The 24,268-nt window shown below is 36.0% G+C and overlaps 1 protein-coding gene across 1 annotated transcript in view; it reads left to right on the top strand.

Moving 5' to 3' along the window:
* SLC26A7 (solute carrier family 26 (anion exchanger), member 7) overlaps positions 1–24,268 on the top strand; it is a 148,227-nt gene that overhangs the window by 24,669 nt on the left and 99,290 nt on the right. The window contains exons 3-4 of the mRNA XM_011970104.1: positions 14,917–15,027; positions 21,008–21,180. Coding sequence (XP_011825494.1) covers positions 14,917–15,027; positions 21,008–21,180 — 284 coding nt within the window. The remainder of the gene's footprint in view (positions 1–14,916; positions 15,028–21,007; positions 21,181–24,268) is intronic.

Genomic DNA, 24,268 nt, shown 5'->3' with positions numbered 1-24,268 from the left:
GGCCTTCTTTCTGTCTTATAACATAATGGTAGACAGACAAGGAGGGAGAGAGAGAAACAGAGAGCAAGAAAGTGAGAAAGAGAGAGGGGAAGAAAGACAGATAGAGAGCACTAGTGAATGCAAGAGTGTGTGCAAGAGAGGGTGACCTCACTTCCTCAATAATGGCATTAGTCCATTCACAAGAGTGGAGCCCTGATAACTTAATTCTTAAAAGTCTCACTTCTTAATACTCTTATACTGATAACTAAATTTCAACATGAATTTGGAAGAAGCAAACATTCAAACTGTAGTAGAGTTGTTAATTGATGTATCTCCAGTGCCTGGCACATAGATAGGTGAATTATGCATACAAGGTGCTTAATTCGAGACATTTCTAGAATTTTCTACACTTCTAGATTTTAGCTCTGCTACCTGAAGGTAAGAAGATAAGGAGGTGGAAAACATTAGCTTTGCAATAAATCTTTTGAAAACAATTAGGTCAGACAAATTCTAGACATCTTTTTAAGGGCACTCTCTTATCTCAAATTGCTCACTGAGTACCAACTTCCTTAATTTTTACCCACTGCTTCCAACTCAGAACCAACCAGAGAAAGCCAAATATACTTCCCAAAGCAATTACATAGGTTGCTCTACTTCTAGTTAGCCTGCTTCCAGTTTCTCCATGTTAATTTTTCTCCAACCTGAATGCACTTCAAGCCTTCCCTTTTTATTCACTGTTAGGTTTTCCTGCTCCCCTACCTACCGTTGAGTCTCTGGGAAATGCTAACGATGCATGGCTGACTCCCTTGCTATAGCCAACTGCAAATAAATAGTACCTACTTAAAAAAAAAATTGCCAAGGATGGGTACTTTGAAACTTACTTCTAAATATCACTGAGATCAATTACTGGATAGATACCATTTAACATCTGCAGGTACTCTATGCATAAATGCGCACATATTCTGTCTCTCTTCCACTTCTCTTATCTCCCTAACCCTCGTCTATCTAGTTAAAAAATAGAAACAGATAAAGAAAACAAACAAATCCAAAACAGCATAGGAAGCTATGCCATATAGCTTAATTAGCATTTTAGACTCACTCTCTATATATTGAATATATATAGAATATATAATTATAACATATAACAACATAGAATATAGAATTTTGGGTCTCTGGGCATGTAGCCAGCACTTACACGATAACTGAGTAGAAGATTATTATTATTATTTTTTTTGAGATAGTGTCCAGTTTGTTGCCCAGGTTGGAGTGCAGAGGCATGTTCACAGTTCACTGCAGCCTTGACCTCCCAGTCTCAAATGATCCTCCCACTTCCGTCTGCTGAGTAGCTGGGACTACAGGCATACATCTTTCACTGATTTTTTTCTTTAAAATTTTTTGTAGAGACAGGGTCTCATTGTATTGCTCAGGCTGGTCTTGAAACCCTGGGCTCAAGTGATCCACCCTCCTTGGTCTCTCAAGAGCTGGGACTATGGTTGTGAGCCACCATACCTGGCCTAAAAGAATATTTTAATGAATATTTTGTATGCTTACATGATATATGTGGATCCATGATCATTCTCTTTTAGCTTATTGTGCCTAAACTTTGGGGGAATTGCTGGGGAATGGCACTGTGCAAAGAGAAACATCATTACTGCTTTGGTATGATGTCGGGTGTCCAAGTCACTTACTCCTCTAAGGATAAATTGTGTGAGAAGGGAGTGCTGTCCTGGACCATGACTGTATGCACTGGTCTGACCAGACAATCGCCTCTCAGTCTTGCTTACAGTCAGAGATTAGCGTTGTGTGCCTTTTCCCTTGCTTGGTATTTCCTCATTTTCATGTGGGCCTTAATGTTTGCTATTGCACACTTATCCTCTTGAAGCCGGTGAGCTAACTAATCTTCTCCAAAAATAACTGGATTATCTTTAAGTAGTAAATTAACCCTTTCAGAGCATGATGGCTGTGTTTAATCAATTTTTGAATTAATTAAACAATCACAATCTGAAAAGTGATATCATCCCACATGCATGGTCTGATGTTTACTTACATAATTCTGTCACTTTATGGCCAAGGGATTGCTTCCTTTTTTTTCCCCCTCAAATTTTGAATATAGCTAAATAACATCTCTTCTACTAAAATATCAAAAGATAGAAATCACAAAAAGACTTGCCATTTTTTATTAGTGATCTTGAAAAAATAATTCATATCATTTCAAAATCTAGTTTAAGAAAACAAATTCACTACTAAATTGCATTTGTATATTATTTTATTGTTACTATTATCTTGCATTCATTTGACATTTTTTTACTTTTCAAAGAAGTCATTGATTTTATGTGGTGCTATGAGCCCCATTTTTGTTTATAAATCCTGGATTCCATTAAATACAACTACAGTGAAAATTCTAGCAGATACTAGGAGTTAGAGACGGTGTTCATCAAAATTCTTCTCCAAATCAGGCCCCCTTGTAGCCAAGATCATTTCTTCCTTCTGAGCTGAACTGGACCTGAACTGACCATTCTCCTTTCCTTCCTCTAGTAATTGGACTCTATGGGAGTTAGAAGCTATGTTGGGACTCTCATCAGGATTCACACTTGACTGTCCTTCTTTCTACTTGGGTTAAAATTTGCTGAAGCAGAAATAATTCCTTGGCCAACAATCTCAGACAAAGCCATAAATTGCTGATCTTTTAAAATGCACTTCATCTTATCATCTGCTTCCTTCCATATCCCATAAACTTTTGATTTTCTTCCATTTAACATTGAGACCCAGAAAACCAGAAACCACTGTTGCTGTCACTTTCTCTTCCTAACCTAGGGGTCTCAGAGTCTGAAGTAAAAATGGTAAGAAGAAACAAATAAATGGTATATTTCTTGTATTTTGCATTTCAACACACATGCATGCCTCTGGTTCCTGTCATCCTTAGAATTCTTGACATGGAATCAAGTCCTTTCTCAATGAGCCCTCTTTTCCCTTGCTTTGCTTCTAAAACTGTGATGTGTGTCCTTCTCCCTGGTTTGGACTTCCAGTGATTTCTTCATTGCTAGCCTTTACCAATGCACCCTCAGGAACCCCTCTTCCTTTGGGAATAAACTGCACACTTTCAAAATGTTCACAAAATATTCTCTCCACCTGTTTGTCTTTCTTAAAACCTGACCCTCTGATACAAAGGCATTATCTCTTGGACATCTCTTTCAAGTGGAGGCTAATCATTCTCCCACTGCCTTTGGTAATTCACGTATAAAACTGCCATTTGCATGCTAATTATCTGCCCTGTTCAATACTGCATCCCAGTTTGCATCTGCTCCTTTCAAAGTCAATGTTTTTTCATGCTCATATATTTTTGTAAAATTTTAGAAGTAAAATATTTTAACATAAATTGAGAACAATGTCTCTTACCAACTCAACGTCATTTGGGTCACACATCTTATGTCCAGTGGCATCAAAGTGGCTGCAATATGTTTACGATCTGGCTAAGAAAAAGTTGCCATAAAATACTGACATTGATAGACATAAAATAGAACTCATAATATGGCCCTATAACAAGAACATTGTCAATAAACTTGTTAATGTCTGCAATTCAAGTATTTATGTTTCTGTACAAGAAAACTTAAAATTCCCTAAAACTTTACAGCTATTAAGAATTTTAATGAAGGCTTTTTCAATTTTATAGTTTAAACTTCACATGATATTATTAACTTGGTACAAAACTAAAATAAAATATTTTAATGTATCAATGTTAAAAAACAAACTTAAATAAACAGTGCTATCTTAGGCTTATTCTCCCCCAAATTAGTGACTGAGTCAGGGTTTATGTGCTGCTACCACATATCGTTAGGGAGTGTAAACCAAGAGGGCAGGAGCTAGGGACCAGGAGGGAGAGATGAGAGGATGCTTGTTACAGAGCTGACTACCTCCGAGAGTGGCTGACTGCTATATCATTGGAACCATGCCCCCCACAAAGCTATCAGTGTCACTTCTAGACCATCTTTCAGTGGCAGGAGGAGAGGGGAAGTGGAAACATTTATTCTCCAGCTCACTCTCTTATTGCTCAAAGTTTTATTCCTTGGGTGCTCCTCTGAGTTGGTATGTATGAGTCTGGGCATTAACAGAATCCCAGAGCAGGTGTCAACAGGGAAGCCCCAGGGCTCTAGAAAAAAAGGGACCCGTCAGATTGCATCACAGGAAGTCAGACAGAGCTCTTGCAGAGCTACAAGAGACAGGTAAGGCCAAGAACATTTGAATTGACGCATAAGAGATGTCTGACAAACAAGAGGAAAGCCAAAATTATCTTTTTATTCTCTCTATAGAAAATATTACACAAATCATTGTCATATGTAGAAGTGTTCAAAGACTACACAGTCTAAAATCATAATATATAGAAGTATATACTAGATATGTATACAGAGGTATCATAGAGTAAAAGTATTATAGAAGTATATCATGAAATCAATACAAATATGTTTTTTTTTTCTGGATCATGGAATTTGTCAGCGTCTTATAATTTATAATTTGGTGTGATTTCTCATTCTAAATGAATATTTGCCTTTTTAATGAATTTTATTATTTTTTAATTGACAAAAATTATATATGCTTATGAAGTACAACATGATGTTTTGATATATGTATGCATTATGAAATGACTAAATCAAGCTAGTCAACACATACATTATCTCACACATTTTTGTTGTGAGAACACTTAAAATCTATTCTCTTAGCAATTTTCAAGTATGCAATATATTGTTATTAACTATAGTCACCGTGGTGTACATAGGTCTTTTGAACTTATTTCTCCTAACTGAAATTTTTTGCTTTTTGACCAACATATCTCCAATTCTCCTCCAAACCCCAACCCCCGTCAGCTTCTGGTAACTATCATTTCACTCTTTCTATTAGTTAAGCTTCTTTAGATTCCCTGTATAAGTAAGATTAGGTGGTAATTGTCCTTCTCTGCCTGGCTTATTTCATTTAATATGTACTTCAAATTCATCTACAATGTCACAAATGATAGGATCCCCTTATTTTAATGCTTAACAGTATTTCATAGTGTGTGTATATATATACACCACATTAAAAAAAATCCAGTTATCCTTTGATGGACACTTAGGTTGATTCCCTATCTTGGCTATTGTGAATAGTGCTGCAATGAATGTGGGAGTGCAGGTATCTTTTTGATATACTGATATCCTTTTCTTTGGATATATGCCCAGTAGTGGAATTGCTGATTCATATGGAAGTTCTATTTTTAATTTTTTGAGGAACCTCCATACTGTTTTCCATAATGACTATATTAATTTACATTACCACCAACAGTATACATGGCTTTCCTTTTCTTCATATCCTCATCAACACTTACCACTGTTTTCCATAATGACTATATTAATTTACATTACCACCAACAGTATACATGGCTTTCCTTTTCTTCATATCCTCATCAACACTTACCTTTTGTCTTTTTGGTAATAGCCATTCTAACTGAGGTGAGGTTATATCACATTGTGATTTTAATTTGTATTTCCCTAATGATTAGCGTTGTTATTTTTTATTTTAGTATACCTATTGGCCCTTTGTATGTCTTCTTCTGAGACACTTCTATTCAGGTCTTTTGCCCATTTAAAAAATCAGGTTACTTATTTTCTTGCTCTTGAGTTGTTTGAGTTCCTTACATATTTTGGATATTAACCTCTCATTGAATGTATGGTTGGCAAGTATTTTATCCTATTCTGTAGGTTGTCTCTTCACTCTTTTCCTTTGCTGTGCAGAAGCTTTTTAGTTTGATGTAATCCCATTAGTCTATTTTTTCTTTTGTTGCCTGGGTTTTTGGCATCATATAAAAAATAAATCAGTGCCCAGACCAATGTCATGGAGGTTTTCCACAATATTTTCTTCTAGTTGTTTTATAGTTTCACATTTTATGTGGAAGGTAACTAATTCTATGTGCAATTTTATCTTTCCTGTGGAAGCCTCCCAACATATGTAAGATTTAGGACTCACAAAACCTGGATCTGCCCCTTGGCCCAAGTTTCTCCTATCTCAAAACTTGTAAGAAAACAAACTCAACTTTTCTTGATCTCATGTCCCTGTTTAGCACAAAGCCTTTCTCTCCTCTTCCAAACGGTACTTTTCAAAGATGAATTTGTATTTTCTGCCTCTTCTCCTTCCAGCAAGATCCATTTGCTCCTCCTTGTTCCCCACATCCTCTATTCCCCAGGAAGCACTCTTTCCAAGGCCACCATTAGTCTCTCTCTTGTCAAATTCAAAGGACATTTCTGTTATTTGCCAGGAGTGCCATTTCAGTGGAATTACCACAGATTCTTGGCCATGGCTTCCTTTATGCTCTTTTCCCCTACTTTTTTTCTCTGCATCTGGCAATTCCCATCAGTTTATTTTTCCTTCTTTTCATCTATCTCTTCACATAACCTAATTCAGTACTTTGGATCCAGTCAGTCACCTTTGGCCCTGTGGCGTATTCCAGAAAGAAAGTGTTCTGTGCTCAAGCCTCAGGCAGTGAAACTGATTAGTTTTAAAAATATGTGTGTGACACCTATTTATATATGATGAGCTATATTTCTTTGGGAAATGCTGTCCCTTTCTTCACTGCCACAACCTGAATATCTGTAGTAGTTTCCTAACTGCTCTTTCTGTCAGTCTCGTATTTCTTCCATATAACTTCTGTAGTGATCACCTAAAAGTAAACCTTATCACAATTTCTCCCATTAGAAAAAAATTCCCTAATAGCTTCCTTAAAATTCAGGATAATATTCAGATTGCTTTAAAAAGTCTTAATCAAAAATGTTTAAATTGCATAAGTTTTATGAACTCATTTTACAAAGTGATAAAGATTCAAAGATATAAAAAAAAACACCAGTAGCCCTCTTTTTAGATTTTTACATAAGAGTATCATACAAAACATAAGTCTGAGACTTTTTTTTTTTCATGTGCAACGACGTATAATGGACATGTCTCCCAGTTAATGGGTGTAGTTCTTAGCCTTTTAAAGAGCTGTATAATATTCCATGGTACATTTGTGCAGAAGTGTGTCTAAAGATCTTTATATTGACACAGGCATTGAGATTACAGTCAGCCCTCCATATCCATAAGCATCAAAACCCCGGAATATGGAGGGCTGGCTATAATATGCCATTTTCTATAAGTGACTTGAAAATCTGCAGATTTTGGTGTCCCGGGGTGTCCTGGAACCAATTGCCAGCAAATACAAAAGGCTGCCTGTATTTTCACATTCAACCAGTACAAAAACTATTTTAAATTCACAATATTAGGTATGCATTCTTACAGGATATGAGACAGTTTCCGAAGCCACTGGATCAAGGTATATATGTATGTGGAGGTATTTCTTACCCACATCTGTTTTTTCTTCTTCTGGTACCTTGGAGAATCATCCCCCTCCCACTCTCGGGCCATTGGTTCCTATAAGCCAACATTATCTGCCATGAGGGATAGGAAGTGACTCTGGCCTAATCAGAGACTGCATCTCTCCAGCCACAATGATAGTAGTATTTTGCTTTTCAGAATATTAAGCATACTTTTTCAGCTGTTTATTGATGTTTTATATTGGAAAGTTGTACATCTTTTGCTGGTATTTGCTAGCTGATATCTCTTTGGGAGTTCTTATTTTTTTAGTCACACTTATTGAGGTAAAATTTGCACATGATTACTTTTTTCAGCTTCTCAGCTATCTGAGACCATCATTTTTCATTCATGTGTAGTCACTCTTAGATTCAATTTGGTCTCCTACCTTTGGTTATTTTGAGAACCAAAAAAGAACCAACCACTTAAGTTAGTTCTAATTAGGGTATGTGTTCTCTCAGCACCTACATCAATCTGGCCATTAGGCTCTCTCAAGCAGGAATGAATAAGAAGCTGTTCAAGGGAATGCAGATTCTGTCTTTGTGGGCAGAGGCCAATCAGCTGAGGTTTGAGAAGATATTTCTAGGATTGAGTACAAGGCTTCTCTGACTATGGAAGTTCTACGTGCTGCTGCAGTTCTTCTCTAGAGCCACAGGATGGAATGACCCCCCCCAGGCCACAGCAGGCTGATGAGACCGCAGTTCTCTTAGGAAACTTCTATGCTTTTGCTGGCCAAAATCCTCCTCCTTTCTCCCCAATCAGTGGCAAAATTCTAGATTTTGCTCAGCTCTTGAGGAGGCACAGGCTCTTTCCTCTGTCATTAGGTGTGTTGGATTTCCTCTGGCACCAAAGAGAATGCAGCTAAGCGCTTATGATTGTGGCATCAACTTTGACTTCAGATGCTCCTTCCTGGCCTTGCCAATTCTAACCTGATTGTTGTGTTACAACACAGAGGAAGTTGGAGGAAACAGAGGGTCTTGTAGGTTCCAGCTCCTATCACCCCGAATCTCAGGTGAGTTCTTACCACTTAATACTGAAGACTCTTTACCATCTAATTTCATCTCCTGGCACTTTGTCACATGCATCCCTTTTGCTGAGCATACCAAATGGTTTTACATCCCAGGTGAGCTAAACAAACATTTTCAGAATACTGTGCTTTTGAACACATTTCTTCTACCTAAATTTATCTCCTTCTCAGGCATCTACTCCTCATGCTTTTCTGTTCCTCTGTTACTCCTCATTCAGCACTCAGCATAAGCATTGCTCCTTTTTGTAAGACTACTTGGGATCCAGTCATTCATTCCCCCTTTATTGTTTAGTTATTTTTAGTAGCAAAAAAATTTTTAAAAATCATTAATGCTTCCATGAAACCATAAATGTGAGTTAAAAACATTCTAGAACTTTTGTGTAAGCAAAACTCAAATTTTAGAAGAAGGGTATCTGACTCAAGGTTTTTATCTATCCACTCTCCTACTGTTAAGGGATTCAAGATATTTCCACACCTTTTTCAGAGCCAGAGAATATATGAGATAAATTTAAAAATACAGAAAGAGAAGGGGAGAAGTCCAGGAAGGGAGAGAGGGAGGAAGCAAACGATAGGGAAGGGAGAGAGGGATAGGGAGAGGAAGAACAGAACTCGTACGATGTCTTCACATTTCCTGAGGTAGCTATTCCTATTTTCTAAGTGTTACCTAGAAAAGTGCCTCAGGTTCACCTTCTTTTCCATTTCTCTTGTTCATAAAAGACGCCCTTTCATTTTCATTGAAAAGGCTACTCATCAGGACCTTAACTTGGTGATCAATGAATGTAGCACAGGATTTAATCTTTCATTTCTTTTCTTTGGGTCTTCTTATTGGTATTTTCTCCAAATTCGTAACTCTTACTCTTTCTCTTATGGAAATTATTGGTATTTAGCCTTTATTCTTTGGAATGAGAACTTTAAAGTGCTTTTCTCCTTAGCCATTCTAGGCTTAAGTTTTTAAATGCAAGCAAAAATACCTCTGAAGCTCAATATTCAAGACATCACTCTGCCATCTCCACTCCCAACTCTCAGGTATTTATAAGAAATACTTAAGCTTTTGTCATTGACTGGCTTTTATTCATATGAAATATCTTTACTGAGGTGGTGTTATTTGGATAATACTATGAATTATCAAGTGGTAAGACTTATTAGGACAAGAATTTTGGCTTTGCTTTTAAAATAAATTTCTCAAATCCTAGAGTTCCTTTTCTACCATTGCCAAATGCAATAATCCATCCGTGAATCCAACATTTAGAATTAACTAAAAAGCATTGCTTGGTTTTGGTTTGGCAACTTAAAAAAATGAATATAGTCTTTTAACATGATTTTGAGAAGTATGTGTATATATGTATATAGATAGATACATATAGATAGAAACTAGCCAAACTAAAAGTTTTCCATTTTTGTAGAAGATACTTAGTTTTCCATTTTTGTAGAAGATAGGGGAAATTTACCATTGTTTTTCTGAGTGGTAGCTTCTCAGTCATTGGTCACAAACAAGGTGAATTAGATCATCTGGGAAGAGGCACTGTTTTCTTATTCCCCAAAAATGCAGTGAACACCCTAACAGCAACTCTGGTTAGAAGCAGACTGCGAGTAGAGGGCAGGAGCCTTTAGGGTTTTACGTAAGTTAGTCAGCCTAGTCAGTCATCTTGTTATTTTGCAAATATTTTCTTTCTTGTGTACCAGAAATAGGAGAGACTAATGAAACAATTAAAGTGTGTTTCTTTTTGTGGAAACTTAATTCTACAAAGCTTTAAAAGACTAACCACAGTTCCAAATATGATTGGCCTATCTTTACTCACATTTGTTTTTAGACAGTGAACAGACTCAATCTCCTTAAAGTTATAGATACTGAGTCCTGAGAATATTGCCTTGAGAATCCTGTGAACACAATTTCTAATGGTGGTACCATGTATAGCAGAGATTGGATGAAACTTTAACTCTTACATCTGAGTATTAAGCAAGCAGTTTCTTAAAAGACTATCTTTACCTTTAGCAACATAACCTCATAGCCTTCTTTAGAAACTAAATTTCTTGGGTGCTACTTTTGATGATTCCTAATACAAAATTTAAATGAAATTATAGAGATTCAGGGATTATGAATTAGAAGTACAAAAGTTGCAATATTATTTAATATTTATTAGGAACAAGTGATTTGATCCTGTGCAGAAAGTAAGGTTGAACTCTCCAGCATCAAATGACCTCTTGCTTTCTGTCTCCCTCTAAAAATTGTCACCTAAATTAGTTGTGTAGGGTGTGTAGGGTGATCATAATAAAGTACCACAAACAGGGTGTCTTCCACCACAGGAACTTATTCTTGAGGCTAGAAGCCCAAAATTAAGGAGTCGACAGGTTTGGTTTCTTCCAAAGGCCGTGAAGGGAGAATCTGTTCCATGCATCTTCTCTAGCTTCTGGTGGTTTGCTGGCAAGCTTTCATATTCTTTTGCATCTGGAAACAGCACCTCAATCTTCACATGATGTTCACATGCCTTCATTTTCACGTGGCATTCACACGACTTCATCGTCACATGGTGTTCACACGCCTTCGTCATCATGTGACATTCACACGCCTTCATCTTCACATGGCCTTCACACGCCTTCATCTTCATGTGGCATTCACTTGCCTTCGTCATCATGTGGCCTTCACACGCCTTAATCGTCATGTGGCATTCACATGCCTTCATCATCACGTGGCATTCACTTGCCTTCATCTTCACGTGGCGTTCACGTGCCTTCATCTTCACATGGCATTCACATGCCTTGATTGTCACATGATGTTCTTCCTGTGTGCTTGCATGTCTCTTCACTTGGTCTTCTTTTATAGGGACACCAGTCATATTGCATTAGGGTCCTACCCTATTCCATGATGAGTTCATCTTAACTAATTATGTAAGATATGACCTTTTTCCAAATAAGATCCCATTCTGAGGTAATGATGGTTAGGAGTTCAACATGTAAATTTTAGGGGAACACAATTCAACCCATAACAGCACTCGAATGTGCTTTATGAAGAGGGCAACATTTCCAGGGCAGTAAATTCTACTGTAAGAGCTGCCCCACTGAGTTGCGTTAGCTCTAATTTTCTGGGTCATATTTGAAGCTCCATACAATGGCTATAGTCTATAAAATATTGTTGGTTTTGTATTCATATCTGAGGGGAACAAAACTAGTGCTTCTAAGTCCTAGCTGTCTGACCTTACAATAAAAAGGTAAGGCTGCTAGGCCAACAAAACATAGAGTATCTAACAGAGGGGTTTTCTATGTGTAATTCTAGCACCAATTTGTAACTTTGGATACATTACTCAACTTCTAAACTCCATGTGTGTTTCTTTGGTTTTCTGAACACTTGCTATAATGTCATGTAAATATAAATAAACTAGTCTGAAACTGAAATAAAAATCTGAATCTTAATATAGAAATCTTCTCTGTGATAAATAGTTCCCTTTCTCATCACTAGTGATTGAGTCACTTTCTAGTGATCTCAGTCAAAAGATTGTAATAGGAGCAGAGCCGGAGATTGGGCTACTTACCTGCTTTCATGGTCCCTCTTGGTCTGGGGTCAGGCACTGTGCCTAGGGAAGCCAATCTCAGCACAGCGTGGGTTGGAGGGACAAGGCATACTGGTGGCAAATGTTCAGCTTCACACAAAGGGCTTCTTTAAAGATTGGTAGTGTTCACAAACCCTGAGACTACTGGTGATTTTGATATGGGAATCTAGAATCTCTTCTCCTATAACCATTATCATACCTACAAAGTATGTTTTCCTAAAAATTACATATTTCAAAGTCTTCTCGTGACCATCCTTTTGTGACTGTATCAGCCTTACATTACCATTAAATAATTGTCCCTCTAAAAATAATCAGCCATCTAAAGATTTCATCCATCCCCTCAGCCATCCTCTTTTGTGACAATTTAGCCTAACACTGTGTCTATTCCTTGATACTTTTGTTTTTGTTGCTTTTGCTCTTATCTAAATTAGATTATGTTACAAAAGTATCTGTCAGCATTTGCAGTATTTTTCCCCAAAATAATAGCATTAGAGAGTTGTATTTTTGCTCTTATTTGAATTGAATGCCATGTTTCATTACAGAGAAAGTAGAGATAATTCTGCTAATTTGTTACCGACTTATTAAGATATTCACTATTTTGGGGGCACTTAACATATTTTAGCTTGTGTGAGTGTGTGTGTATGTGTGTGCACATGTGCATGTATGAGAGAGACTATGTATCCAGTTTATTTCATGAACCAGCATAATAAACGAATCAGAAAAAGGAAACTTTATCCAGCTGTTTCTCCTTTTTTTGAGATACTTCTGTGGGGGATGGTCTTGGGCCTTGAGGTTCTTATTTGTGGAAAGGATACTTGATGTTTTACAGTACTGTATATCTGAATTAGTTCATTCCTCCTGTGTTTTGGCCATTGTTCATTGACACATTAACAGAGAAGAGGATTTACATTCAAGGTGAATGATATTGTTGTTTAAAGTAAAAGCTCAATATCTGTGCAATACGAGATAAAAGAAATGTCTACATGATTTCTGGCCTTGGATGTTGTTCTAGTAGAATCTCCTGACATGATATTTTGTATTTAATTTACAGGTGTAGGGATCGTTGAAAAATTAAATATATTTTACATGATTATTCCCATTTTAATTTGACAGAAACATGAGATCTGGGAAAATCCAGCTTTTAAACTAAGTTTGTTATGGATTTTATTTGGGGTAAACACGGAGAGAGATGAGTGTTATTGTAATAAGGTAGGCAGATAAACAGGAGGTAGCTCTTCATGCTATTCACAGGGTAAGATAAGAGGATCCAGCCGCTTCCAGCTTTATGTTACATCTACCTGTTGCAAGCAGAGCAGCCAAATGGGTCTACCTCTGAACAATTTTGATCCTGTCAGTATTGAGCACAGTTATCAGAATGTAGTGACCATATGATTAATCCAGGAGCTTTTGCTCAATATGCCTTTCTTCCCCACCACTGATTTAGTCGATTTGTGTGATCTTGTAAAATGTGGGCTACATTTTTTTTTGTTACTCAGGAGCACTCTGTGTTTATGTCTCTTAATAGATAACTTTTTATCAGGTAACTTATTCTGAAAAATGGATGAGAAAAAGTTGTTTTCTAGCTTTTCATATGGCTGATGTAAATAGTATATTTTACAAAGTTGCTTGCACTAAAAATGCCAAAAGGTGCTTCTTGGTAGAGATGGGGAATATTTAGCCTGCCAATGCTAACATATCTTCAAGACCTGCCCCTTAACACCATCCTTTCTACTTCTCACTGTGCCTTTATGAAATTCTAGAACAGCCTCTGCCACTGACTCTTCTATAATCACTTTTATCATATTTTCACCAGCCTATAGGAATACATTACCAGCAAACAAGCAACCCAGATGGTTTTTAAAAAGAAGAAAGGAGTGGTCATTAGTTGACTTTTCATATATTTTAAATGCAGCAAAAATGGCTTCTACTGCTTGAAAAATATCTGAAAGATAACTACGGAGCTTATTAAGAAGGGGATTTCATTTAATTTAAAAATGGTAAAAGTTCAACAGTAAAAATTATTGATATTAGAATCAGCCAGGCTTTATGGTGTGAATAATTACCTGGCCTCATATTCAGAGACTCCAGAATCTAATGCCTCCTCCATTCTCGAGTGCCTTTGTAATATGTAAAGTCCTTTATGCCCAATTTAACTGAAACATTTGAATGAATTTGTCGTTCCAAGGACCAGCCACAATCCAGATAATTTTATGAACCCATACTCATAGATATTTTGGTCACATTTAAACCATCAGTGGTCATTAAGACATGTCTAAGAACATTTTCTATGTGCATGTTTCATAACAACTCTGTAGGCAATAGTATCTACAAGGAATAAAAATGAACAGTTGTGAATTATTTCTTACTCCTTGAATAAGAAAAGTTTATTTGTTTTTCCACTCAGACACTGTACCTGAAATATAAGCCAAGGTCCAGTTAGTTGGGAAGCACATGAGTTTATACATCGGCCCTACCTCTGTGACACACAGTCCCAGGCTGGCTGTGCATCTGGCCAACCAGCCAATGTTGAGTATGCATCCATTTTTTCCAGCCCTAGTTCCCATTCCATTTCAGGCTTCTCATCTGTCAGGAGTAAAGCTTCTAGTCTCGCCTATCTTACAGATGCTATTGTGCAAATAAAATTATATATGTGAAATGCTTCTAAAATTTTAATGTGCCTGGAGATATTTTACAATGTTACTGTCAAACCTACCATTTAACAGGAAGACACTCTGAACCCCGGTTTTTTTTTTTTTTTGTAGACATCTCTGCAATCAAAGGAAAAAGCATTCGTCCAAAAATAATGGTTTTTGGAATTACAAAAATGAATTAAGGAGGGAATTTTCTTTTATTTAGGGCAATAATGCTAGTCTCTTGTTGAGCAAGTAGAATAAAGTGTGATTCATTTTGTCTATAAGTAAACTAACACCTATTCTATTGTGTAACAGACTGTGTCTTGGGGTTATAAGCTGGTTCTAATTACCCTAGTCTTCTTCACAGGATTGGCCTTTGCTGTTCTCTCATCTGTGCACCCAGTGTTTGGTTTATATGGGTCTCTGTTTCCTGCCATAATTTATGCCATATTTGGAATGGGACGTCATGTTGCCACAGGTAATAATTCCTATGTTTATGCTTCTAATATTACTCACAAAAGAGACTTAGTGGTTATTACTGATTATATCTCCTTAGTAGTGTTAACATCACTGCTGAAAACCTCAGCAAATATTAGAGCAAGATATTTACTCTCCACACATCAGATAGTCAATATACTCTGTGGTTTATTGCTATATTACTGTATAGCCAAGGTTATTGCTAAGGATTCTTTGCATTTTTGAGTTGCAAAGATTCCACAAAAGAAGGGAAATGAGGCATGGTAGTACGCGCCTGTAGTCCCAGCTACTCGGGAGGCTGAGGCAGGAGAACCGCTTGAACTTAGGAGGCAGAGGTCACAGTGAACCGAGATAGCACCACTGCACTCCAGGCTGAGTGACAGAGTAAGACTCTGTCTCAAAAAAATAAATAAATAAAAATAAAAATAAGAAGAGAAATGTTATGAATTTACAATGAAATGAGAGAAAAATTTAGCTACTCAAAAAACAGTGAAAAATATTTTACATGTATTTGATATGTGGACTAAATGATGATATTTTAGGTTTATTCCAGGCTAGTTTATGCAATGCTGTTTACTTGGTGTAACTCTTACCTTACCTACCTCTATATTACCAAATAAAATATGAATGGTGATTTGGTATTAGATAAACCTGGGTACATGCCTTATTTGTTGTTTGCTATTTACATGGTCTTAGGCAAAAATTTAAGCTCCATTGCAGCTTTCTTGATAGTAAAATTACCTTCCAAATTCTAATGATTATAGTAAGAACTAGATAATTGATATACAGTGTCTAATTTAGTACTTGATATATAATAAGATTTAATAAAGTTAGCTATTACTATTACAAAATGGTATCTTAGTCTTAACTACTTAGGAAATCATAAAATAATTTTAACTAGAAATATCTATAGAGACATTTCTATCTATTTGGAGATTCTGTGATCTCAGCCTCTGAGTAATAACATTTCGTGACCATTTCTTCAATGGTCAATTTGCATTATTGATTGTATCAGTTTCCTGTTGCTGCTGTAACAAATTACTGTAAGTTTGGTCTTTAAAACAAAATACAGGTATTATTCTACAGTTTGGAGCTTGGAAGACTGAAATGATATTCACAGGGTTAAAACTAAGGGGTCAGCAGAGCTGCGTTTCTTTCTTGGGGGCTCAAGGGCAATCCATTTTCTTGACTTTTCTAGTTTCTAGAGGCTCCCTGCATTCTTTGGCTCATGGACCGTTCAACCATCTTCAAAGCCAGCAGTATTGCATCTTCAAATTCTCTTTGACTCTAATTTTTTGCCTCCATTTTCCATGTTCAAAGGACCCTTGTGATTACATTGGGCACACCTGCATAATCCAGGATACTCTTCTTATATTAAGATTAGCTGCTTAGCAACTTTAATTTTATCTGCAATGTTAATTATCTCTTACCATATGGCATAACACATTCAGAGGTTCTGGGGATTAAGATGTGAACATATTTGAGATGTCATAATTCTGCCTACCACATTGATACATATATTTTCTGTTAACATAACATTTTATTTATGTAGATTTGGCTTTTTAGATCAATTAATTTTGTTATGAGGGAAGGACCAACATTTATCAATCACTTACAACATTGCTGCCTAAAGTGTGGCTCATGAACCAGTAGGTTCAGCATTATGTGGGAGTTTGTTAAAAGTTCAAAGCCTTTATTTCTATGCCAGGCCTACTGAATCAGAGTCAGCATTTTCATAAGGTCTCTGTTTTATTTATACATGTAATCTGTAGGTAACATATTATAGTATATATATGTATTTATATGTTTATGCATATTCATGTGTGTAGATATATTTAAGTTTGAGAGCCATGGATGTTCTATTTATTAGGTGCTTTATTAAGAGCTTTACATATGTTATTTTGTTTTGTTCTAGCAGAAGCCTTTTAAATAGAGATTATTACCTTTACATTGCAGATGAAAAGAAAACACTAAAATTCAGAAAGTTTCTGTGAGATCACAGATTAAAAGTCACAGGTGCATGGATTACAACCCAGGTGTGACCAAATCTAAAGCACAAGCTTTTAACTTTACAACCCACTGTTCAAGAATAAGCTTTTCTTTTGTATTGATGCAAAAAAGAGAAAAGCACAATAATTAATTATAAATTATTAAAGCCTATTTTTTCAATTATCTTGTTCCCTAATTTCCTAACAATTTGTTTTCATTTTTGAAAACATTTAAATATATATATTCTTAGCAATAAAAAAGATTGTTTTAATACTGACCTCTAAAAACATTTTCTCTGTGAAACCCAAGATAAAAGAAAAAGGCAAAACAAGTTTGTCCAATACAATGTAATTGCTTTAAGAAAACAAAAATACACAATTTGAACATACTTAAATACACACTTACACAAAATGTTCTGTGTCCTAAGAAATCAGTGTAAACATTTTACAGATATTTCATGCATTATTTTGAAATTACCATTTACATAAGAGTCTGTATTTAACAAATTATGAACAGCTATCAGAATCTTATAGTCTACTTGATAAATAATATGCATTTCAAAATATACAAAATTTACAGCCTTAACTGTAGTCATTCAACATTAAAGCCAGAGACTAATTCTGATTTCCCTTCTGTTAAGTCGAATGGGCTACGACACAATAATGCTAAAGACATTTTATTTCCGCATTTGTATTTCACCAAAGACAGCCAGTTAGACCTTCTTGTTTGTTTTTTATCCCAGTATTTAGGATTCTTTGGGTCACTAAAAAATAAATGATAATTTTCCCTTATTTTGCAACATATATACATCAGGGAAAATAGACAAACTAATTATTTTTTGACGTTCCTTTAAATCTTGGACATATGGACTGAGTGTCACCAATAAGTTCCTGCAAATTAATATACAGAACATACTTCTCTTTTAAATAATTTAATTTTGATGCATATGCATCCCACTTCCACAGTATTATTAAGATATTGATGTCACTTTCTTGAAGAAGAATCACTTTATTTGGGATTTTGCCTTCAATTTAGGTGGCTGGAATGCAATGCTGACTTACTAAATACAATAATAAATTATGTTAAAGACATCTTTAAAAGTAAACTATTCATAAAATCAGAGTATAAAGATGTGAAACATGCTGTTTTGCTCAACAATGTGAACTTTCTTATTTTAATGTAAAATGTTTTTTTTTAAAAAAGGAATAAATCCATTGATTACTTTTTGTGGCTTGCAAAGAACATATATTGGAATAAATACATAAGAGTCAAAAATCTGGATATTAATCCAATAGAAACAGCATTACTGTACAGAACCAATATGTGACAATTGGTAGGATAATCTTAAACTTTCTCTAAATTAGGGAAATTTATTTAAAGAGCAAAGTTTAACAATTTAGAGAGGCTATTGTGAAGACTGTACAAGGTACTTTTCAGAAGAAAAAAATAAACAGTTATTTACTGATGGATTACAATATGATAGGACTTGGGGCAGTGTTTTTTAAAATACGAAATCTCATGTATTCTCTACCAAAATTTTGTAACTAGCTATTTTATCATCATTTTACAAATAAGGAAGCTGAGAGAGGTTGGGTAACTTGACCAGGATCACAGGTTCATATTAAGTAGAACTGGGATTCGAACTTGGGTCTGTTTAACTCTAGGGCTCATAGTCACTTCCTATGAGACCCTGTGACCCACAGTACTATTGAGCTATCAGGTAGAAGTAGTGGTATATGAGGGTACCACTAATAGGCTGAAAGCCTAACCAGGGTAAAAAGTTGAGCAAATGAGGCAAGAATAGAGAATTAGTAGGGAGGAGACAAAGACAAAGGGGAGACCTGTATATAGATAATATAGAATGTCATCCACAACAGCCACACATATTCACTGGCAGTCCCACTTCCCTTGATTGTCCTTCACTACCTCAGAAACAGCAAAGCGCTGAAGAGGCAGTACTCCCATGTCCATACTGGTGTGGACATGTCCTCGCCATTGCTGTACCCATTGCTGGCAAGTCCTCTGTCTGGAGGTGTTCTTGAAATTGACTCACACACAGATGAAACTTCCTTTTGTTCGCCTAACAAAGCCTTTTAGATGGCTTTCTCTTTTACCATTTGATTCCCTCCCATCTTCCTCCAAATCCCAGGAAAAACAGGTCTAAAATAAAAAATTAACTCGTCTATATGTTTTAAAAAAATTCTGTAGTCATTTGTTCAGTGGCTTTTGTACAAAACATTTTGCTCTGTGCTCTAGGAGATTTAAACATCAAAAGACAAACTCCTTTACTCTCAGAAGTATCTGATTTGATCTCTGGAGCATCGTGTTGTAACATACCCTCAGAAATATGTCCTATCAGGACCAGATTCTATGGTGAATGTTCTCTACTTGGTATTTCCCATCCTGGGTGCTAGAATCTTATTTCTAAAAATCAGGTGTATTACATTAGTTTCTTGATGTACTCTTCATTTAGTACTCTATGATAAGGACAGTGGTCATGATTTATTGATGATTTATTGAGAATGACTTATCTCATTAAGAGAATGTTATTCAATCTGTTGTCTGTATTTATGTACCACCAACTCTATGGAACAGAGAAAAGCATACAATATAGACCATAACAGAGCATGCTGACTTTAGTCTTATTAATAATTATATGAATAGCTACCATTTATCAGGGGTTAACTACATGTCATCTTCTGTGATATGTGCTATATTACATTATTTAAGCCTCATAACAATCCCATTGGGTGAGAAATGCTGTTAATAGACAAAAAGATTGAGGTGACAGTTCTGGGATTTTAGGCCAAGTCTTTTGGAGGCCACAATCATCGTGCTTTTCTGAATCCATAGCAGGTACCGCCTCTCTTATCTAGTAAAACCAAGGATTGGCTGTGTTGAATTTCCAATGAGACCTGTTTCTGTTTGACTCATGTCTCACTTGCCTTATGCTGTTTTGTGCATGGTTTGTGTTGGGATGTCTACATGTTGAACAGGCCCTTTTCACGAAGTCTCACTTATGACCTGAAGCAAAGTAAGATCTTGAAGTAATGAGAGTAAATGTTTGCACAATGCTGCAGTTTATTTCTATAACCCAAATTCGCCAACCCCTCTTTGAGAGAATCAGCATTTCCATGTTCACAAGGTTGCATACTCAGGCATGCTGTGCCAAGATGAAGGGTTCAGAACTCTTGGCAGAAACAGGGGAACACACTGAAAATCGTCCCATACATGTGCAAAGCCATGGCAATTCTTGGGGAATACCACCAAGCCTAATCTAAAAACAGTAGACAGAAATGGTATGTTTAATTATTTTATGGGCCACAATATGTTGTTATACGATAATAAAAATATGCTCTGCTGTGAGACCACAGAGGGTGGAAAGATTAAGCCTAGTTGGAAAGATCTGGGATGAATCCTTATTATATATGGGATTTGAGCCAGACCTTGAAAAACAAGTAGGATTTGCACAGGTAGAATGAAGAAGCAAACATTTCAGGGAAAAGGCTGAATTTACTGAGGTTTTCATACCTGTCATCTCATTTATACTCCCCTTAGACCCTGAAATGTAGGTATTAGTACTCCCACTTTATGGATGAGACCATTTATATCCAGTGTAATGTGCTCTAGGTTACATTATTTGTAAATTGAGAGTTGAATTTAAATCCAGGCCGTCATCTTATTTCCTGTCCCAGGACGTTCTTTATGCCAGTCTGCAGAGAGGTGGGAAAATGTCTGAGCCAGGTGAGAATAGCAAACAGATGGGTGGCTGTAGGTTGAATGAATAAGCATATGTGGAGGTAAGTTTCTATTTCATCCATGGAGAGAGGTGAAGAGTGGAGAAGCAAGGGCACAGAGGAGAGGAAAGTGTTTCTAACAGATTTGTTTGGTTTCACAATGTAGCTTCAACTTTAATGACAGAATCCCACAATTTTTATTGAGTCTTTTAACCGAAATACTAACAGAAGATTCCCCACACCACTTGGTTTCAGGCACCTTTGCCTTGACATCTTTGATATCAGCCAATGCCGTGGAACGGATTGTCCCTCAGAACATCCAGAATCTCACCACACCGAGTAACACAAGCGTGCTGGGCTTATCCGACTTTGAAATGCAAAGGATCCACGTTGCTGTAGCAGTTTCCTTCTTGGGAGGTGTGATTCAGGTAAGTGATACTGACACTTGAGCACAAAGAAAGGGACACAGCGGCAAAGGGAAGGCAATTGGTGTTTTATTTTTATTCTTGTTCATGAATTTGTCTTTCCAGATGGATAAAGGCCTGATGTGTTTTATCATGATGGAAATGCTGTTTAGAGTCGTTACTGTATAAATGCTGGTTGAATGAATGAACTAGAATCAATAAATTGAAGTTACACAGGAACAGTTTTTGGTCTTTTAAGAATGAACTTTCTAAAAAATATTTTAGAAAATGAAATGAGCTTCCTTGTAAGGAAATGAGGCAATCCCTGTGTCCACATAGTGACTAGGTCATCACTATAAGGGAAGGTTATAGGAAAAATTCCTGCAATGGGAAGGAGATGTCACCAGATCTCTAGTGTCCTTTCCAGTTTTCAGATTTTATGATGTTGTTGCCTCCACAGTAACAAATGGTACTTGGTTTATGTCATATGTTTGCTGATCTGAGGTCACTGGACTCAGATCTGTACCACCAGCATCATGTTGCTGCCAAGATTGCTACAGTCTATTTCTTCAAAATATCAGAATATGTAATTTGATGTTTCTAATCAGTCGTCAAAATTAGAAAGCCCAGAGGTGACTATAAAATAAATGTAGACAGGCACTGAATATTAGATATGGAATTGCCTGTTTGATAGCCATTTTCGCTTACTCTCTCATGGTCAACTGAATTACATGTGCATAAACTTCTTGGGTGGCTGTCTTTTGGGTTGGGAGACTATTTTACACTGTAACATTATTTACAAGGTCAAAGATCTTGTAAATACCAAGAAGGGAGAAAAACAGTTGATGATTGGCTGGAATTAGATGGTAAGAGAAAACATGTGACCTAGAAGAAAGGAAGCATTAAAATTCTTAGAGTTACATTGCCTTCTACCTATATGAAAAGGCCAAAGGAATTAAGGATGTAAAATGAAATGAGGATAAGAACTCATGTCTTCATAGTGCTTGAGAGAAGCAGACCAACCATTTGAATGGCAGCTCATTTGCCTAGGAGACTGACCAGACTGGTAGACCAATCAGTATTTTCTATGGCTTGTATCTGAGCTATCATAAAATAAAAACTAGTTGCTTGGGTACCCTGTAACTTTCGGTTTATTTTTCCAACTATGGATGATGCCAACCTATTCTGAGGCTTGCACAGGTAGGCTTAGTGGTTTTTCCACCTTGCCTGGCCTGTATGAGGTTCTCTGAGATCTGTCATCTATCTCCATCTTAGAAATAATCAGACCTGTGAACTGGTAGATCAAACATGGATACATTGCCTTGGATTTTGCATATGTTTTCCTTAATTTCTATTCATTTAAAATAAAAAAATCTTTGTATTAACATTGCAAAGATAATATTGTGTCTCTTTTCTGTCCCTCTATTTTTTCACTCATATTTCTCTTTGAATTTATGGTTTTTACTACAGTTGTATATTCTCTTACTCTACAAAGCATGAAGCAAGTAGTTTTAGGTTATTTAATAGTGTAGTACTAGTTTTAGGTATATGTTAGTATAGTAAAAATCTAAGAGTATACATAATTAGCAGTAAGACCCAGCAACCTTCTACTTAGTCTCATTTTAACCATCTTCTGAAAGTTTGAAACAATCATCAGGTATTCTGTTATTATCTAGTATATTTGGATTATGACTTAAAATGATAACATCTAAAAGTCAAAGCCAGGATTCTAACATAAAAAGTATATGTCTCATTTTCCCAAAGGAAACTCCCTAGAATTGTAAGAGCAAAGTAGAATATTATTAAAGATAATAAAAATAATATTGTTTTCATGGCCTTTTATTACACGTAAAATCAGATTCAGAGAGTTGCATATTTTCTCTTATAACTTCATCAAACATCTGCTTTTCTTCCTCTTTAGCTCTGATCTTGGATATGTGACTTACGTTTTAGCCAAATTTTAAGCAGATGGCTGGACTTTATTTGACCTCCAAACTCATCTTTCCATTGTCAACTAGAAACTTCAAGAGTTCTGCATCTTTGGGATTTAGCTGATCAGTCATTTTTCCTTTTATTACATCAGATTTGAAATCCACTGAATCAAAGTATCCAGTTTCTACAAACATATGAAGTGTGCGTTTGCCTTGTTTTATTTATTTGTGTATTGTTTTGATTTTGCTCACATATTATTTGGTTTCAGGTTGATTTTTTTCCCTCTGAAGATCCAGCTGACAGAATTATTTAGGTTAATAAGATTATATTGTTACAGTGTCTGAAACAATCATGTCTGATCTGATTCACAGTTAGAAATGCTCTCAGCTGCAAGGAACAGAGAACCCTCCTACTGGAGGCTTACACCATAAAGATATTTATTGCTTCTTGTATTACAGGAAGTTATAGAAGTAAGTTCTGGGCGGGCTTTGGTGTCTGGCAACACATTCAATTGATGAACTAATCTTCTTTCTGTTATTACATAATAAGGGCTCTGTGACTTATTGGGTGTGTGTGTGTGTTTTTTTTTTTTTTTTGCTTTCTCTTCTTGTAACTGACAAGTAAGTTTCTCCCCATAAAGTGTAGCTTGTATTTGTCTAATTTTCCCCACACACAACCCTTTCTCTACTTCTTTACTTGACTTATATTCTTTAACATTATTTTGATGACTCTAGTATATCTATCTCTTTAATTTTAATTTATGCATTTTTTAGAAGAAAGAATAGCATAGAACAATAAAGGAATTGGAGTGAAACTAAAATGTATACTTATAGCAAACTGTCTTCATTATATAAAATTTTTGATTTTAGTTTGCTCTTTGCCTTTTTTTTGCTTTTCCTCCAATGTTTTGTAAGTCTATAATATTTTAGTTTGTTTTCTATGTAAGACATTATTTAAAGAACAAAGTTCTTGAGGGTATCAATACTATCTTAATGCATTTTAAAGTCATCATTATACCTAGCATGGAACTCTACATGGTAGATTCTCAGAAAACTTGTTGAATTAAAAAATGAATGATCTGGCATCTCATTGTGGTTTTGATTTGCATTTCTCTGATGGCCAGTGATGATGAGCATTTTTTCATGTGTCTGTTGGCTGTATGAATGTCTTCTTTTGAGAA

Source organism: Mandrillus leucophaeus, unplaced genomic scaffold, assembly GCF_000951045.1.
Source record: "Mandrillus leucophaeus isolate KB7577 unplaced genomic scaffold, Mleu.le_1.0 Scaffold928, whole genome shotgun sequence".
NCBI lineage: Eukaryota > Metazoa > Chordata > Mammalia > Primates > Cercopithecidae > Mandrillus > Mandrillus leucophaeus.
This window is presented reverse-complemented; position numbering and strand designations above follow the sequence as displayed.